Here is a 20,409-nt window from a genome sequence, read left to right as displayed (position 1 = left end):
ACATGCTGTCGTTATCTTTGGGGACCAAAGTTTCTAAAGTGGGGGGAGTGTGTAGCGGGCATCCTCCCATTTACAATTGTTCATTAGTAGACTGTATAACATTTTGAAGAAACTCGGCTCCATCTAGTGGCCAAACTGCCACACTGCAGCTTGGTGGTTTTCATCAGAAGTTTCTAGTGGCCAAACTGCCACACTGCAGCTTGGTGATGTTCATCAGATACTACGATACCCACAATTCAGTTGGAACACCAGGGTGCATTGCTTCACCGCACAGCCTTTTGGGGGAAGCTTTATAAAGGAAGGGAGGAGCCAGGCTCTCTCTCTTGTCTCCTGACACAACAGCTAGAAGGAAGCAAGTGCTGTGGGCTGATGCTGCGGACTAGGCCTGAAGCCTGAGCCTGAAGTGACGGAGTGGAAGCATTTCATCTTCAGTAAAGGAGCCTTCCCAGAGAACCCATTGATGCTCTGCAGAGACTGGTGTTGCCCACATCTAACCACAAGCGCGGCTGGTGACAGAAATCGGAGGTGGAGAGCTCGGGAAGAAAGAGGCCGTTTGGTGAGCAGGGCACATGCCCAAATCTGTTTCTCGCTTGGAAGAAAGTAACTTTAGCCGGTGCTAACTACACTTCAGATAGTACGCAGTACACTCAGCGGCCTAGTGCACCTTCCAGGAGACTAAGCATTTAAACACAAGTACATAAGGTGTCAGGGGCCTATATATGCACCACTAAGAAGATTAATACGCCCAATTACGCAGTAACATTGCGGGTGATTGTAACCTTTTTTTTTCTCACCCCTTTTGACTATATATCCTTACTTTCGGATTACAAATAGCTTGTGCACCAACGATTGCTAGCGAAGATTCCAAACCAAAAGGAAGGAACTGTGTATGGGATTCAAATAGGTTCTGCCTACCTGATACAAGAGACTAGACGTGTGTAAAGTATAGCCTGAATTGGCTAAAAGAAAGCCTATGAGTTATCTTTTAGTTGCATAAGTATACAAAAATAGCTATCTTAATCATATTGTTTATTATTGTGTCAATAACTTTATCTTTCTTAGTTGACTCTTGTGATGTCTTTTGGAGTCAACTTGTACTTTAACTCTCAGTAAAGCTACTTTGGTTAAGCAAAAGTCTGTGTGTTGCACCTTGTGTCACCCAGAGGGACTGCGGCTGGAGAAAGGTAACAAGTTATTATTACTTATTGGGGTGATATATCCTGAACTGTGTTCTCCTGTAGCCATTTGGTATTATAGTCCCATTTCGTGTCAGTTGTGCCTAGGGAGGGTTCGAGCCAATTTCAGGGGTTGGAAGGCAGGACGTAGACCCAATAATCTAATCAGCAGCTCCTGCGGGGGTGGTGCTACACTAGGTTGGTTAAGCCCGTGGGGCCGTCCCAGGGGGTATACCATCACTTCCTGCTGTAGGACTCCCAATTTGTAACAAGCAGTGTCAGAAGAACAAATAGCTCAACCCCAACAGAGGGGCGGTGCTGTGTCTGTCAGTGAACCTTGGATTTTACACTAAGACAAAAATCCAGTTTTCTGTTTCATTCAATGACAGACACAGCTTCATGTCTTCAGACCATTGGGATGTCCCCAAAGCAGTGCAACACGAGTGGTGGGAAAAAACACTGCAAACACAGAATTCCCAACAAGGCTAAACATAGCCAACCAGGTAACGGGAGCTCAACTAGGAACTGGAGCTCACCAGCAGAAAACATTTTCCCCCTCAAGAAGCGGAAGCCTCCACAAACGCAGCCTGCAAAATTTTGCAGCCAAACGCCGCATCCGAAGATGACCAAGTAGCCACCTTGCACACCTGAACCACTGACACCTGATGACGGAAGGTCCAAGAGGCGCCAAGCGTCCTCGTATAATGCGCTTTAACACGGAAAATAAGAACCTGACCCTTAATGGAGTAGGCCTGCACCACCGTCTCCTTGATCCACTTGGAAATGGTCGCAGCAGATGCGGCCTGCCCCTTACGAGGTCCATGCATAACAAACAAACAAAGATTCAGATTTCCTAATCGGTTCAGTCACCGCCAGGTAACCTGAATCACTCTTACCATATCTAATGAATGTAAGGCAATTTCCTTAGGATGTTTAGGCTTAGGACACAAGGATGGTAGCACAATGTCCTCATTCAAATGAACCCCTGAGACAACCTTAGGAAAGAACGCCTGACAGGGTCGTAACACCACTTTGTCCCTCTGAATCACCAAGGTGACCAACAGGACAACGCAGCCAACTCCGACACGTGACATGCGGAAGTAATAGCTACTAAGAAAGCCACCTTCTGTGACAGAGTGAGCAGAGGAATTTGTCAAATATTTTCAAAGGGAGGCCTTTGAAGTAGAGATTGACTGATTATCGGCAACACCGATATATCGAGGGCCGATTTGCACTTTCCCGATATATCGGAATCGGCCTTTGGATTACAGATATTGCCGTGACGTCATCACGTATGTTGTGCGCACACATTCTACCTTCTAATGCGCCCATACCCGATGTCATTTCACCGTGCGCTGCACACGTTCTCTGCCTTAAGACAGCCTCCCACGCCTTGGACAGCCTCGTGTGTGTGCAGCCAGCTGCCTCAGCCACCCACCACAGGGTGCAGCCGCCAGCCATCCGACCCACAACAGGCCAGGGTGAGTGACACCAAGCCAGCCATCCGGCCACCACAGTGTTCCAGCAAGCCACCCACAACAGGGTGCCACCGACACCAACCCACCCACACTGCTAGGCATCAGCCACCAACCCACAACAGGGTGCCAGGCTGCTAGCAAGCAACCCACACTGCCAGGCGTTTGCCACCAACCCACAACAGGGTGCCAGGCTGCCAGCAAGCAACCCACACTGCCAGGCGTCAGCCACCAACCCACAACAGGGTGCCAGGCTGCCAGCAAGCAACCCACACTGCCAGGCGTCAGCCACCAACCCACAACAGGGTGCCAGCAAGCAACCCACACTGCCAGGAGTCAGCCACCAACCCACAACAGGGTGCCTGCAAGCAACCCACACTGCCAGGTGTCAGCCTTTCAACCCACAACAGGGTGCCAGCAAGCAACCCACACTGCCAGGCGTCAGCCACCAACCCACAACAGGGTGCCAGCAAGCAACCCACACTGCCAAGCAACAGCCACCAACCCACAACAGGGTGCCAGCAACTTCAGCAAGCCATTTTTTAAAATCTTTTTTGTGTCTTTCAAATTGAAATGGACATTGATGAGGAGAGAAAAAGTAAAAGTGTGGTCTGGAACTATTTCTCGTCTCAACCCTCTCCAGGAAAAGCAGCAGTGTGCAACACATGTACAAACATAAGCATGGGATCGGTAACTGCAAAAAAAACAAACCTTTGGGCCCATCTAAGAGTTCATCATATTGAATTATATCATGCGGCACAGAAAAACAAAATGAATATCAATGTGATTTTGAAATACCTCCTCCCATATCCCAGGCAACAATAACAGATATGTTTCTGAAAAAAAAAACATGTGTCACAGTCTAGATTCAGATGGAAGATCCCAACTGCTGGACAGAGTAATCACAGAGATGATTGTCACTGATAACAAGCCATTTACAATGGTGTCTGACTCAGGATTTAAGCAGCTGATGTCCATACTTGAACCAAGCTACACACTGAAGAGTGAGAACTATTATCGAACAGAAATGCTGGGAAAGATTCACCAAAAGGTTGTTGACAAAGTAAAGGCTATGCTGCAACCAGAGAATGCTAGCAACTCCCTCTCATTCACGACTGACTGCTGGTCAGGACAAACCGAGTCACTAATGATTCTTACATGCCACTTCATTAACAGCGGATGGACAAAAAGGCAATTGGTGTTGGATAAAAAAGTGATGCAAGGATCCCACACTGAGTACAGTACAGAATTGTTTCTAGGCAAGCTTGAAGACTGGGGAATCAACAAAGACAGAGTGATGTTTGGGCTACTTCGAGACAGTGGAGCAAACCTGCGGAAAGGAATGATGAGGCTGCTTGATGATATGTCATACCTCAATGTCATGGCACACAACACCCTCCAACTTTCAAATGGTCTGTCAAGCCAAAGAGCTTTGATTGATATATGTTTTGAGAAGCATGAACAGATTTAAAATGTTGTGCTTGCAAGTCTTTTGAATCCTCAATACAAGAATAATGCTTTCTCTTCTGATGATGTATTGGCAAAGGCAAAACAATGGCTGACAGAAGATATTCAACAGGAGATTCCTGCCGAAAAGACAAGTCAAGATCACTATTTAGCGAATATGTAAGTCAACGAACAGAAGAGAATCTTCTTCATCGTGGTGGAATTGATTAGGACATTTTCAGTGTTTTATTGGGGCCTCATGCGGAGGATTCAATTTCTTCTGAATCTGAGCATGGATGATGAACTTCATCTCTATTTGCAGGAACCAGAAATTGACAGAAGAAGTGATCCTCTTCAGTGGTGGGAAGAAAATGAGGCACGCTACAAAAGACTTGCTTCCCATGCTAGAAGATACCTCTCTCTCTGCTCCTCTGTCCTCCTCTACTCCTGAGCATGTTTATGAAGTGGCAGCAGGTGACCATGGAGTTGGACATGCTGAAATGTTGTGCTTTCTGCAGTATAATATTGTTCTACTTAACTAGGAGTATTGAAAAGAGTAGTGTCCACTTAAATCCACTGTGTAGCTGTTGCCTAGCTTTTTTTCTAGCAGTTTTACACTGACTGCAGTAAATCATTGCAGTGAGTGCACTACTGCAGCAGTAGTCCACTGACTCCAGTCCAACTCCAATCCACTGTCCTGCTGTTGTCTAGCTTTTTTTCTAGCAGTTTTGCACTGACTGCAGTAGTTGCAGTGAGTGCCCTACTGCAGAGGTAGTCCACTGACTTCAATCCACTGTGTAGCTGTTGCGTTGCCTAGATTTTTTTCTAGCAGTTTTGCACTGACTGCAGACTACTGCAGAGGTAGTCCACTGGCACTGACTCCAATCCACTGTGTAGCTGTTGCCTTGCTTTTTTCTAGCAGTTTAGCACTGACTGCAGGAGTTGCAGTGAGTGCCATACTGCAGAGGTAGTGCATTGACTTCAATCCAATTCGCTGTGTAGCTGTTGTGTTGCCTAGCTTTTTTTCTAGCAGTTTTGCACTGACTGCACTGCAGAAGTGATTTAAAATTATTGCAGTGAGTGATTGCACTACTGCAGCAGTTTATTATGCATTAATGGCATGCACAATCAGAATGATGTAAAAACTAAATTTCACTGCAATTAAAGTTTTCCTATCAGTTCTCATGCAGTTAAGGTGTGAAGAACAAGCCCTTGATGTTAAAATTGCTAATAAATAACGTTTTACATGTTCAGTAACAGATTTGTGTCTAAATTTGTGTTTATTTTGCAACATTTTAACTGTACAAAAATATTGGTCAATACCGATATGCATTGGCCAAACTATCGGTATCGGCAACGAAAAACCGATATCAGTCGATCACTACTTTGAAGCGCTGACAGAATCAAATTGAGATCCCACGGAGGTACCAGTGATCGCACCGGAGGAGCCAGATGGCGAACTCCCTGCACAAAAGTGTGAACCAAGGACTTCGCCAATGGCCTTCGGAAAAAATAGCCAAGACAGAAATCTGGCTCTTGATGGTGCCCAGAGCCAGATGTTGATCTACACCCAATTGTAGAAACTCCCACAGGCGAGACACAGAAAAGGAGAGGGGAGAAACTCCCTGCGAATCACACCAAGTAATGTACGCCTTCCAAACTCGATGATAAACCTTCCTAAAAGTAGATTTCCTAGCCTTCAACAGCATAGCAATCACTGACTCTGACAGCCCTGTCTTTCAGCAGCTGGCTTTCAAGAGCCACGCCGTTAAAGCCAGCGACCATAAAGCAGGATGGAAGATTGGTCCCGGAGAAAGAAGATCTCCCCTGAGAGGAAGTTTCAAAGGGACGTCTGCTACCAGCCTTACCAGGCTTGTGTACCAGGACCAGCGAGGCCAGTCTGGTGCCACCAGTATGACTGGAATTTCTTCTACCTCGATTCTGCATAGCAGTCTCGATAGAAGTTGAATAGGAGGAAAGGCATAAATCAGATGATACTGACTCCAAGGGGTCACCAGAGCGCCTGCGGCATCAACCAGAGGATCCAGAGACCTTGACACGAACCTCTGCACCTTTCTGTTGAGTGGGAACCAGCAGGTCCACATTGTTGGTCCCCCACCGAAGACACAGTTGATGAAATACCCCTGGGTGAAGAGACCATTCTCCTGGATCCAACGTCTGCCGACTGAGAAAGTCCGCTTGCCAATGCTCCACCCCCAGAATGCGCACAGCAGAGAGGGCCGGATCATATTGTTCTGCCCACCTCAAGATGCCGGCCACTTCCCGGGATGCCAGGGCACTCTTTGTGCCCCCTTGATGATTGACACATGCCACAGCCGTAGCATTGTGTGATTGTATCGGCACAGGGCACCCCTGCAGACGATCCGTCCACTGAGAGACAGTCTGATCGCCCCAATTTCCAGGATGTTGATCACCTTGGGCCGAACACACTCCCAAGACACCTCCCCATCCAGACAGACTGGCATCCGTGGTGATTACAGTCCAATACAGGGGAAAAAAGGATTTTCCGAGATGCAGGGCCGGGGAACGGAGCCACCATAGCGATTCCCTCAAACCTCGACTCAACAGAATCAGATTGTCCATTGACAGCTGATCTTTGTTCCATTTGATCAGAATCTCCCTTTGCAAAGGTCTGGTGTGGAACTGTGCAAACGGAACCGCCTCAAAAGGTAGAGACCATCAGACCCAGTACATGCATGCAAGTCCTGAGAGACAATCAATGGTTTGACAACAGGAGCCGAAAATTCAGTGTGCACCCGAACTCCTGCATAGTTCGCACCATCACCTCCAAGTCGGCTTCTAGAGCCGAAGAAGACTCTGCACGCAGAAGCAGATCATCCAGGTAACCCAGTACCACGATCCCCATCTGCCGTAACAAGGCCAACACTGGGGTCAAAACCTTTGTGAACACTCTAGGAGCTGAAGTGAAACCAAAGGGTAAGGGGTTGAAAGTGCTCCTCGCCCACGGCAAAACAAAGAAAACGCTGATGCCTGACATATATTGGAATATGAAGGTAAGCGTCCTTACCTACTGTGCGAATGGACTCCATCCAAAATTTCTGAACCCGCACAAGGTTGTTCAAAGCCTTGAGATCCAAGACCGGACCAACCTTGCCTTCCTTCCTGGGAACTGTAAACAGATTTGAATAAAAACATTGAAAACGTTCCGAACCAGCACAATAACTCCTTGTGCGAACAGGTCCTGCACTGCTCCATAGAGGGAAAGAACCTTGCCCGGGGCAAGAACCGAAACTCGATCTAGTAACCGAACTGAATCACTTCATGGACCCATTTGTCCTGAATGAGCAAGGTCCACAGATCCGAAAAAAGACAAAGACGTCCCCCACCCCAGAAGCGGGTGAGGGTGCCCCTTCAGGCTGGGGAAGGCTTGTCTGCGGAACCAGACGCGCCCACTTTGGACTTACCATTCCAGGGTCTCTTGGAGTCTCCCGCAAAGTTACGGGTGGATCTTGATCCCTTTTCCTGCGATCCAGACGGACAGAAGGGCCGCTTGTGAGCCGAAAAGAAGGGACCCCTCTTACGTCGCGGTTCCTTGCCCTTGGCAGCCTGTGGAAGCCAAGTACTCTTGCCTCCCATAAGGCCCTTAATGATCTCTTCAATAGAGGCACCGAACAAACAGTCACCTACAAAGGGAAGATCAGTCAGTACCTTTTTAGAAGCCTGGTCAGCTGACCAGTACTTCAACCAGATCATGCGGCGAAGAATCACCGCCGTCACAGAAACCCTGTAACCCTTGAATCAACTGATCCGCCAGCTCAGGATGTTGACTACCCTCCAGATCCTGGCGCAAAACCTTAGCCCATTCCGTTAAGGTCTGGGATACCAAGGTTATAGCAAATACCTGTCTTAAAAATGAACCAGCCACAGTGAAAAAGGTACCGGATCAAAGTCTCCACTCTTTTGTCCACGGGGTTCTAAAAATACGGGGAATCTTCCACCGGCAAAAGTGTGGTCTTATTCAGCCTGGAAACCTGAGAGTCCACCGATGGTGGAACCGTCAGTTTCTTCAGATGAGACTCCTCAAAGGGATATCTTCTAGCAAAACGCTTTGGTATACAAACCATACATTTTGGGGAACCCCACTGACTAGTGACAATCTCGTCAAAATAGGCAGGATAGGGAAAAACAAAGTAGTCGGGGTTCCACGAGGTGAAGCCCCTAAGGAAAAGATGCAGATAAAGCTCAACACCGGAATTAATGCAAAACACTGTTTTCTGAAAGCTTAGGCTGGCAAAACAATGTGAGCCGCTAAAAAAATACAGCTGGCAAAAAGGGGATCCCATGTGACACTCAATTTAAAACACAAATAAACACAGTCACACAAAACACTGCACATAAAAAGGGCCCCATGCATCCAAGCTTGCATACCATCAGTGAACTTCATCCTTTTAAACCTCATAAACTAAAGTGCAATAAGTAAAAAAGTTAATCATCAGGATAGGGAAAAACCTTATTCACCTTGGAAGATTTGCGGGTGCAAATTGCACCCGCGTCGCCGACTTTTAAGTTTCCTTCACTGATACAATCAGGGCCTCCACCAGAGCTTTTTCATGCAGGGCTGCAGAGGAGGACGAGTCTTCCTCACTATTAGAGCACTCAGCGTGCGTGGACGCAGACCCAGTGGGCTGACTCTCCTCCTCGGCGGCCAAATCGACCTCAGAATCCGGAGAAGCAGAGGACACAGGTGAAGGTGGGGGCGCTTCTTGCCAGGTCTCCTTTGCAGGGCCATATCTACTTTGGCTACTAGTGACTGCAGGGCTGCCAGGGCAGACTGAGACCCAGAGGCTCCCGCAGCTTCCAGGAGTGGATTGGGTGGTGAAACAAGCTCCCCAGGCTCCATAATGAGCTAAAGGGGTTAAGCAGGACTGACCATAAAAGATTAAGCGGAACCGCTGCTCAGCAAATAATGTATTTAATTTATTTTATTTATTTAAATGGGAGGCCCCTCCCCCTGTACACCACTGTGGCACTACAAGAAGCAGCACATCCACGGCGCTGTATACAGCAAGGAAGGATAGTATACCCCCAGAGCCTCACCACCAGAGCTGGAAAGCACCAAAACGATCTGCCAAACTGCTGGAAAGAGGAAGCGCTGATCTGACACTAGAGGCCCCATAGCCTCAGCACCGTCTCTGACTACAGGAAAATGGCCGCCAATGCAAGTCTATGGGGAAACCAAAAACATGGGCGCCGAACCGGGAATCGCAGAGACCACGGAAAAATGGCGGTACCACGCGGCGCTGCACAGGACCCTGGACCCCAGGGAAAAAATTTAAAGTGACTCGCCCAGTCCGGCTGTTAATTGTAGTTCACACAGGAACAAAAATAAGAAAGAAAAAGCAAAAAACTCCATTTAAATAGGAAAAAATGCCAGGACCGCAGATCCCAGCAGAGAGCCAGGTCCTCACTCCTGAACTAGGCAGAAAAAACTGGAAGTCCTAGAGCAAGAAATGATGGCATACCCTCTGGGACGGCCCCAGGGGTGTAACCAAAAAGGTTTCCGCCTAGTCCTACTCCTAGAGAGCAGGAGCATAAACCCAATGGTCTGATGATTTGAAGCTGTATCTGTCAGTAAACAAAAGAGAAAATAATATTTTTTACTTTCTGCTATAAAACATCCAATAAAAAGAAAAAATAAACCTTTTTTCTTTATCAGTTTAAGCCAATATGTATTCTGCTACATATTTTTGGTAAAAAAAAAAATCCCAATAAGCGTATGTTGATTGGTTTGCGCAAAAGTTACAGCGTTTACAAACAATGGAATATTTTTATTTATTTTATTATTTACTAATGACGGTGATCGTGACTTCTAGCGGGACTGCAAAATTGCAGCAACAGTCGTGACACTGACACTTTTTGGGGACCAATATGTATTCTGCTACATATTTTTGGCAAAAAAAAATCCCAATAAGCGTTTATTGATTGGTTTGCGCAAAAGTTACAGCGTCTACAAACAATGGGATATTTTTATTTATTTTATTATTTACTAATGACGGTGATCGTGACTTATAGCGGGACTGAAAAATTGCAGCGACAGTTGGGACACTAACTGACACTTTTTGGGGACCAGTGACCCTAACAAGTGATTAGTACAGTGACAGTGCATATTTTACAACTAATGACACTGGCTGGCTTTGCAGAAACACAGGATCAATGCCTTCCCTACTGACAGAACGGGGATCCACCTGTTTTTTTACATAGGCAGATTGCCATTCTGCCTGTGTACTGAACGATCAGCAGGTGCCGGTGGACATCGGGTCCGCGGGACCTGCTGATCAGCTCCCGCAGCCAATAGTGGCATGCACTCGTGCCCGATACCCGGAAGTAAAACTGCTGTAGAGTGGTCGGCAAGTGGTTATTTTCACCTAGTAATCCAGGGAACAACACACTTTCTGTCCCTGTGTGGATAATATTTATAGAACAGCTGGTTACTACTGAGGGGGAGATCAGAAGATCTGGGGGTTACTAAGGAGCAGGGGGATCAGCAAAGCTGGGGATACTACTGAGTGTGTGGGGATACTACTGGGCATCAGCAGAGCTGTACTACTACTGAGCTGGGGATTTGCTGAGCGAGGGTAATAATAAGCTGGAGATCTGCTGAACAAGGGAAACAATGAGCTGGGGATCTGCTAAGTGAGGGTACTAATGAGCTGGAGATCTGCTGAGTGAGGGTACTAATGAGCTGGAGATCTGCTGAGCGAGGGTGCTACTGAGCTGGAGATCTGCTGAGCGAGGGTGCTACTGAGCTGGAGATCTGCTGAGCGAGGGTGCTACTGAGCTGGAGATCTGCTGAGCGAGGGTGCTACTGAGCTGGAGATCTGCTGAGTGAGGGTGCTACTGAGCTGGAGATCTGCTGAGTGAGGGTGCTACTGAGCTGGAGATCTGCTGAGTGAGGGTGCTACTGAGCTGGAGATCTGCTGAGTGAGGGTGCTACTGAGCTGGAGATCTGCTGAGTGAGGGTGCTACTGAGCTGGAGATCTGCTGAGCGAGGGTGCTACTGAGCTGGAGATCTGCTGAGTGAGGGTGCTACTGAGCTGGAGATCTGCTGGGCCCCTTTAAGTAGGGTACATACAGTAAGAAAATTGGAAGAAAAAAAATCTGTATGAGTCACGATTGCTTGATTTTTGTATAGTGTGTACACAACATTCAAAATCCGATTCAGACTTTCAAAATTAAAATTTTCAAAAAGACAAACTCCAAAATTTTTCTAGTACATGAACAGAACAAACATTTTTCTGGCAGACTGGCAGAACTTCAATCTATGTGTGGCCAACGTTTGATTTCTGTCAAATGGGAATGTTGTAAAAATTTTCACTCTGTATTCCTTACCACAGACCCCCAAACTCTGCATTCCTTGCCACAGACCCCCAAACCCTGTGTTCCTTACTACAGACCCCCAAACCCTGCGTTCCTTACTACAGACCTCTAAAGCTAGCAACACCCACTTTATTGATCACACCTCCAGTTGGCACACAGCATTTTGCTTTCCTTCCTTTCTAACTATGCATGCATGTCTTGGTGCCTTTTTTATTTAAACTTGAATTTCTGATTCCAGAAGTTAGTGACCAATTGTTTGAGCATGTGTTAAAACGAGGGCATGATTTTGGGGTTGTAGCTGCAAATGGAGGAGTAGTCAGTAAGGAGTCACCAGATTTTATTTTAAAAGTCTGTTAACCCTATCAAAGAGCTCAATAGGAGGAGTGACTCATCTTCCCTCCTCCCTCTCAGCCTCCCTCTGACTAATTCCAAACTAATGCCATCAACACAAGCTCAAAGTTCATTGACAAAGTTTGAGCCATTGGGAATCACAATTCAAATTGCAAGTGATTCCCAGAAGTAAAGGGTTGCCAATGGAAAATGTAGGGTTTGTCTTTATTTCACAACCATATATGCAATTTTAAGGCTTGACGTGTTGGGTATACATTTACTCAGGGCAGCCTTTTTTTGTCACACGTTTTTAGAGTAGTTCATAAAGCACCGATCTAATATTGTGTGACAAAAAAATTGTAACTACCATGACCATTTTAGGGTGTCTATTTTTCAGAAAATATATAATGTTTGGGGATTTGTTATGTAATCGTCAGGCCTAAAATATTTTTTTAAACATGTGCAAAAAAATGAAAAAACAGCTCTGGCAGCAAAATGGTCAATCAGGCAAGGACAGAAAGTAAATAGTTTCTGCTCTTTTAGTCATCGGTGCACCATGTATTAAATATTTACTGATAAAAAAAAAAAGAAAAGATGCAAAACTTATAATCTTATTGTATTCATGTGGTTAGCATGATGGTGGGGTAGGCAGAGCATATAATCAAGCATAGCAAAAGTAGAGGCTGCATTTATATTCGTTTCCTAGGATTGGGGGCTCCCAAAGTATGTTTAGGTGGATTTGCTTATTAAGATACATGAATGCACATTTTTTTGTGCCTATTTCTGCAATGTAATGGTCATAGTTTTATTTACATTAATCTCTTCTAAGTGGCTATATAGCAATACACAGTTTAAATGGACCCTGTTACTACAGTAATCTTAATTAATAAATGGACAATGCATAAACGTACTTCTTGTCTACGGTGTTATTGAACGCTGCTCTATTCATTAAGTGGTGGTAGCCCCAATTGTGCTGGAAAGTCAACATTTCTGAAGTGTCAATCCCCTTTGTCCCCCACAGCTCTCTCTTGTTCCTCATGGTGACCTCCATGTCACTTCTGTCTCCTGCAATAAACGTGGAGGTCAGCAGAAGGAACCAGCGAAAGCTGTGGAGGACGAAGGAGAACTACACTCCCAGAAGTGTTGATTTCCCAAGAGACTTTGTGGACACTTTTTGTCATACATTCTTCTTTGACAGGAAAAAGCTTTGCTCGGAAAATCTACTATAGAAAGAATAAGAGTTGCACCTTTTTTTAAATAGGCAATCACAATCGATAGAAGCTGTGATACAGGTAACATTTCATTATACTCACAATATTGGGCTTGGCCAATAAGACAATGCAAGTAGCGGTGAAGATATGCAAACTGCAGTAAACCATAGCTGCATCTTATTTTATATTATTGAAAGTTAGCTCAACAAAACTTAAATCTGGATCACTAACTATAGATTGCAACCTTTTTTAACATCGGCACTGTTTTTTGTACAGCTTTAGGACCTATGTTGATGGACATTTGTTTGCTTGAAGCGGGTTATGCATTCCCATACAAGTCAAGGGGAATGCAAAACCCACTTGAAGCAGGTCAAATGCAGTTCAGACGAAAGTCAATTGTACCCCTCAAATCGTCAATGTATTCTGAATGATCTCTGAAGCATCTCAAACTGATGTCAAACAAATGCCATCAACACAAGCTAAAAGCCCATTGACCAAGTTTGAGCCATTGCAATTCTGATTGCAAGTGATTACAAGAAACTAAGCACTCTACCATCCACAACTTCCATTGGCCACCAGAATTTGGTTGATTATGAAGTTGAAGCTGGGTAATAAATGGACAGCTTACTGAAAATTGGAATCAAACATTAGGAAAACTATGGCATTTTCATCAAAAGCAAGGTTTATCCTATCTACTTGTAGTCAATCAAAATGACCATTTTATGCATCAATTGCCGTGTGATTTAGGAAAACAAAAATTGAGTTGCTCCATCAAATTGACAAGTGTATTGTCAGCTTTACCGAAAAGACTTGTTTGTCTGTGGAAGTTCAGGAAACTATTTGTGTCATCTTTGCTTTGATCTTTGCAAAGCTTTGGCAACAGATCTAATGCCTATCTACTGATTTCCCATTTTCAGGTTTACAGTGACTTACAATTAAAGTGTATCTTAATTGCAAAGAAAAGTAATATATTGCAAATTACCAGCCCTTTGGTGTGGTGTCTGCATTAGTTTTTTATTTTCAGACCTTTTTCTATTTATGTTCACCTGGTCACAGCATTCCTTGTTTCTTTGTGTCTACAATTATCACTGTATCTATGGGGGCAGCCATGGTTATCGCAAAGGCTGTATTTTAAACATGCCTGCCTTTGTTCATCCCCATTACAAGGTGCATTGCTGAAACTAGAAGTTTACACAAGCTAGATAAGACCCTATGTGCTTTTGAACTAACAGGAAGGGACAGGGAAATTGAATAGCTAGCAAGAGCAACAAATATTTGTTTTTTTGCTGAAAATTTTATTAGCCTGAAAACTTTAATTGATGCTGCCACCATATATAAAAAGACTGGTAGGCTGCAATATATAAAATTCTAGTGGTTGGGTTTAGATAAAGTTAGAATGCACCATCTGTGGTAATGCAAGTTAAATAACCTCACCTCTACAACAGCATCCCCTCAGAGTACATTATCCCACCTAAATATAGATGTGAGGAGAGTTTATGAGAAAGGGTGAATTATGAGTCCTGGACAAAACCAGTGGCTCCGCAGACCAGCTGTAAATCGATTTTGCAATAGTTTATATCAGGGGTCCCCAACAGTTGGGCCGTGGACCGCTACTAGTCCATGGCCTGTTGATGACCGGGACCATGGTCCGGACAGGACCATCATTGACAGTGGTTGCCGCTCACCTCCTGCTGTGCCACTTAGCCTGTGTGTCCTCTCCTGCATCTCCAACCCAGCCGCCTCTCCTGCATCTCCAACCCAGCCACCGGAGTCATCCTATCACCAGAGCAAAGGGCGGGAGCAGCTGGAGAGCTATACAGAGAGGGAGTCTTTAAATTAACAAGCAAATAATCACCTACTTAAAAACAAGCTAAATTGGGCAGCTCCCATCCTCCATCCAGATTTTCAGCTCCTCCCACCCCCTGCTCTGCTGATAGGATGACATTGGTGGCCGGATGGGAGATGCAGGAGAGGACACTTCGGTTGATAACTGCCTCTGAGATTCCACAGTGTCCTTAGTCCCCTTCACATCACAGCCCCCCCCCCCCCCCTTTTACAGTGACAGCATCCCTTTACAGTGCAGGCTACTTTACATCACAGTGCCCCTTTACAGTGCACTCCATGTTACATTAATTTAAAGAAAAGGATTTTACTGTAAAGGGGGGCTGTGATGTAAAGGGGAACTTAGGACACTGTGGATAGCTTTAAAGGGGCAACCTGTGATGTAAAGGGGGACTGTGGAACACTACACGGATATAAAAGAGGGACTGTGCTGTAAGGGGGGGGGGGGGTTGTGGTGTAAAGGGGTCTGAGGACCAAATCACCAAAATCAGTAAATATCTGTGCCCCCCCCCCCCCCTCGCCCCTCCACCTGGTCCCTGGAAAAATTGGCTGCCACTAAACCGGTCCCTGGTGCCAAAAAAGGTTGGAGACTGCTGCTTTATGTGATCTTGGAAAATAAAAATGGTAACTATAGAAAAGAAAAGGAAGTGTTTTTGTCAGCTGCTCACCTTTCAGCGTAGCCTTTTTGAGGACTTTCATTGCATACAACTGATTATGGTCAGGTGGAGTAATTTTTCGAACCAGAAACACCTGCAGATGAAAAAACAAATTGATTGAGAAGGCAAAAGGCGAGAAATAATAAAAACAGGTGAGGAAAAAAATAAAAACATTTAAATCAGTAATAATATATAGTAATAAATCTGTTTCAGAACTTGGCACACTGTTGAAAAGGAATACAAATGCACAAGTCTGTAAATCTGTCAGACCTTGTTGAAGGTTATGCAACCTGATTTGCGACTAATTGTGTCACTAATTTGCTTGATAGCTGCCCTCTAATGTATTTCTGGTGGTCAATTATAAACTGTTGAAACCTGAATGGATGAAAGATGGCTGCAGTGAAACAGTTTGCTTCAATTAGTCTGCTGGCCTTTAATAGGAATCCATCAAAGGCACTCAAGTATTTTCTTTTTCAGAGTTACACGAGGATGCCCCAATCCAGTTGTGTTCCGTTTTCATAAATCACAAAAAAAACCCTGCATTAAACCTCATTCAAAAATAGTGTAATGCCACCATTTTCCAGACATGAGTGCTGACATCATAGCTCTCTATACAGATGTATTCTAGTTGTAACATGACTGTTCTTGTAGTGGATATATCAGTGATTTTTACAAGTCTGGATTAACACAGTCACAATTTACAGCAACAAAAAAGTATTTTCGATCTAGGTAAGCGACGGAGAACTGCACTCTAGATAAATGGGATGTTTTGACTTACTGTAAAATCCATTTCTCTGATGTTCATTGACGGACACAGCTCCTGATCTTCTTAACCATTGGGTTATACTGCCCCCTACAGGAGTAGGAAACTAGGCAGAAAAAGTGTCTGGCTACGCCTATTGGCAGTCTCTGGGGTATACTCCCTCTCCCTGATATATGTACTCTGTTTTGTGACAAGCAGTGTCAGAAGAATCAAAACTCCACAGAGGGGTGGGTGCTGTGTCCATCAATGATCAGAGAAATGGATTTTATGGTAAGTCAAAGAAAATCACATTTTTCTCTTTCGTTCATTGACGGACACAGCTCATGATCTTCTTAACCATTGGGACATCCCAAAGCAGTGTTAAACATGAGGGATGGTCAAAAAGATATTTTTTTGAATTTGCAAATAAACCGGGGGCGATGTTGGCAAGGGCACTTAGGGGCCCAAGGAAACAAACACATATCTCCCACATAAAGAAGGTTGGTGGGGGCGATGTGCATACCGCGTCGGCGATTGCGGGCGAGTTTTGCGCATTCTACCACTCCCTATATAATTTACAGACCTCAGAGGGAGGAAAATTGGGCCGGAAAAAAAAGCTAGAACAGATAGAGTGTTATCTCCGAGATTCTGGAATGCCTGCACTGTCAGTGGAACAATCATCAGCCATGGAAGGTGAGATTACAGAGAATGAGTTGGTGGCAGCAAAAGCACAGTCCAAAACACATAAAGCACCTGGACCAGACGGTCATACACTGCCTTACTATCAGCACTTCAAGGCATACTTGATACAACCTCTTCTGAGGCATATGAACTCAGTTCAGGATGGGTCGGTACTGCCCACAGACTCACTAAGGGCATATATTACCCTTATACTTGAGGGGAAAGACCCTCTATTATGTGGCAGCTACCGCCCCATTTCACTCCTAACCTGACACAAAACTTATGGCAAAAATACTTGCAAATCGCCTCCTGCCCTATATCCCCCACCTGATACATTTTGACCAGGTGGGTTTCGTACCATCACGCGAGGCAAGGGATAATACGACCCGGGTTTTAGACATCATTTATGCGGCACATGAATCCCATAATAAGATGGTGTTGCTTTCAACAGATGCTTTTGACAGGGTGGCCTGGAATTTTATCGAGGCCACCCTGTCATATATTGGACTAGGTCCGCAGATGTTGACATATATTCTATCCCTTTATGCCAATCCTTCAGCAGCAGTACGCGCCAACGAGTGGAGATCAGATTATTTCTCTATATCGAACGGGACTAGGCAGGGGTGTCCATTATCCCCACTTATTTTTATTTTAACACTTGAGCCCCTGCTGTGTTCAATTAGAGGATCACCAGATATTACTGGGCTGTGGGTCCGTGGCGAATAACACAGGGTTGTGTTCTTCGTCATCAATCCTACTGTGTCACTCCCAAATATTTTAGAGGCACTCAGAATATATGGAACACTCGCCAACTATAAGATTAACTTAACGAAGTCAGCAGCAATGAGCATTGCTATGCCATTTCTGGAGGAGCTTCAATTGCGTACATCCTTCCCGTTTCACTGGGTTGAGGGCTCATTAAAATACTTGGGGATTCAAATTACAGCGGATCCGCTAGATACATATAGGAAAAATTTTATTCCCTTATTAGGGAAGATTAAAACTGATTTGAGGGCATGGCAGCAATTAACTTTAACCTGGTGTAATGCACTTAAAATGAATATACTGCCCAGGATCCTGTATGTAATGCAGACTCTTCCAATAACAATCCCCCTTGCTTTCTTTCATCAGATGAAGGCAATGTTTTGCTCTTTTATTTGGGCCCTTAGGACTCCAGGACTCCTCGGATCCGATTGCAGACCTTATCTTTGACAAAATCACAGGGGGGGGGGGGGGGGATAGGGCTACCAGATGTATTCCGGTATTACAGGGCCATTCATTTAACGCGGATGGTGGATTGGAACTGTAATATGGCCAATAAACGCTGGGTTGGGTTGGAAGTCGGTGAGGTGGGACAGCTGACCCCCCCAGCACCGTGGGCAATTTATTCTCCCACGGATAAGATTCTTTCTCACCCCACTATAGGGACGACACTAAGAGAAACCCGACATATTCAACAGCATTTCAAAATAGCACCAGCCCCCTCCCCGATGATACCCACATTTGGCAACACGGAATTTCCCCCAGGATGTATGAATGCGAAAATCCGACGCCTGACACGGATCGGTAAGACGCGCATATATGATGTGTGGCAGAGAGGCCTTATTCCTACCCAGGAGGAAATAACATGGCCAGACAGTGACCTTGACTATTTCAGCATATATCAACTGAGACATTTTCTTAAGACATGTCAGCAAAGGGGGTACGTTCCACGTAACTTAACCCCCTTTGAAAAGATATGTATTTCAAATACTCCACCTAAACATTTGATATCTTTATTCTATACATGGCTATCAGAAGAACAAGAAGGCCAACAGTTGCCATTTATATGTCAATGGGAACGTGAATTGGCAGTTTCTCTGACTCCTACAGGTAAACAAGATTTTCCTTTAAAAAGATACAGAAAATCACTGACCCTTAGACTTTTGAATGCTGCAAAGGCGTGTATACCTGCTTTGTGGAGACAAACCCAGCCGCCCACCATGGAATTATGGTACTCTAAAGTAAAAGAGATCCATAAGATGGAGGAACTTACATCCTCTTTGAAAAATACAGAGGAAGAGACCAGAGCTAGATGGTTACCATGGGTGCACTTTAATGGCTCGGCGATAATATAAGAATCGCTGCCCGGACTCCTCCCTTTCCCCCCCCTCCCCTCCTTTTTCTCTTTCCATCTTTTGGCATCTCCCTCTCTCCCCCTTTTTTTTTTTTTCCTCTTCCTTGGGGGGAATGGAATGCGGAGGATTAGATTATCCACAATTCTTTCATATTGATTCACAGTTTGCATTGTTTATAAGAGTTTATTAGGGGCATTCGCCCCTTCTTCCTCACAGGGGTGTTTTTTTTTATTTATTTTTTTCTTTTTTCTTCTTCCTCCCCTCGGGGGGGAATGGATTGCAGAGGATTAGATGGTTCACAATTTTTCCATGCGGATTCACAGTTTGTAATGTTTCCAAGAGTCAGTAGGGGCACATGCCCCTTCTTCACAGGGTTTTTTTTTTTTTTGTGGGTGCTTATTGGTTCATTTTTCTACTCCGCTACGGGAGTAGGAAAACATTAAGCGGGGGACACGTATGCACATTAGTGTTTTTTTCACAGATATACACTTATTAGATTGGGGTTTGAGCATTGGTGGTTTTTTAACGATATGGGAAAATGCCTTAGAGGCATGCTTTCCCCCCCACTTTTTTTTGGGTAACTGGGAGCCGATATCATAATGATTTAATATGTGTTGGTATCTGTGTCCTAAATAAATTCCCTTTTGTTTATGTTAGTTTGTTTTGTATATGTATTAAAATCAATAAAAATTGTCAAATTTAAAAAAAAAAAAAAATCACCCATAAAGTAAAAGGTCTTGCACCGCCCCAAAAAGCCTGTAAGCAGACCCCGGACAGTCACACATCAGAAGAAAGAACATTGCTGGAGGGCAAGAACGAAACTCGATCTTGTAGCCGAAATGAATGACCTCTTGGACCCACCTGTTCTTGTACCAGGGGAGTGCACAGGTCCAGGAACCAGCAAAGACGTCCCCCACCCCAGATACGGGTGAGAGCGCACGTTCCTGCTGAAGGGGCCTTGTCCGTGGGTCTAGAGAAGCCCGCCCTTGACTTGTCAGACTAAGTTGGCTTGAATTCTCCAGAGGAGGCCCCCGAAGGGCTCCGATCCCTTGTCAGTCAACCCTGAGGGACGAAACAACTTATGAGCAGAGAAGGAGGGCCAACGACTGACAAGGGTCTTTGCCCTTAGTAGCCTGCGGAGGAAATGTACTCTTTCCCCCCCCACCGAGAGACCTTTAATTATGTCAGCCAGGGTAGCACCAAACAGGCGATCTCCTTGAAATGAAAGATCAGTCAAGGCCTTTTAGATGACCAGCCGCAGACCAGACCAGCATTTGAGCCAAAAGGCACGCTGAAGGACCACTGCCGAAAGAGCCGAGCCACTAAGGGAGCCATAAAAAATCTGGAGACTTGTTAGGCCACTCCATGACCTGTT

General features: G+C 45.1%; 1 protein-coding gene across 5 annotated transcripts in view; it reads right to left on the bottom strand.

Moving 5' to 3' along the window:
- The window catches only part of RPS6KA1 (ribosomal protein S6 kinase A1), a 261,494-nt gene that overhangs the window by 62,530 nt on the left and 178,555 nt on the right, over nt 1–20,409 (bottom strand). For all 5 annotated transcript variants that reach the window (XM_082246058.1, XM_082246059.1, XM_082246060.1 and 2 more), the window contains one exon: nt 15,507–15,588. In XM_082246058.1, the coding sequence (XP_082102184.1) occupies nt 15,507–15,588 (82 nt within the window). The remainder of the gene's footprint in view (nt 1–15,506; nt 15,589–20,409) is intronic.

The sequence above is a fragment of the Pelophylax lessonae genome (genome assembly GCF_965119305.1).
Source record: "Pelophylax lessonae genome assembly, chromosome: 2".
NCBI classification, from domain to species: domain Eukaryota; kingdom Metazoa; phylum Chordata; class Amphibia; order Anura; family Ranidae; genus Pelophylax; species Pelophylax lessonae.
The sequence above is the reverse complement of the archived record's forward strand: the minus strand, read 5'-3'. Positions and strand labels throughout refer to the sequence as shown.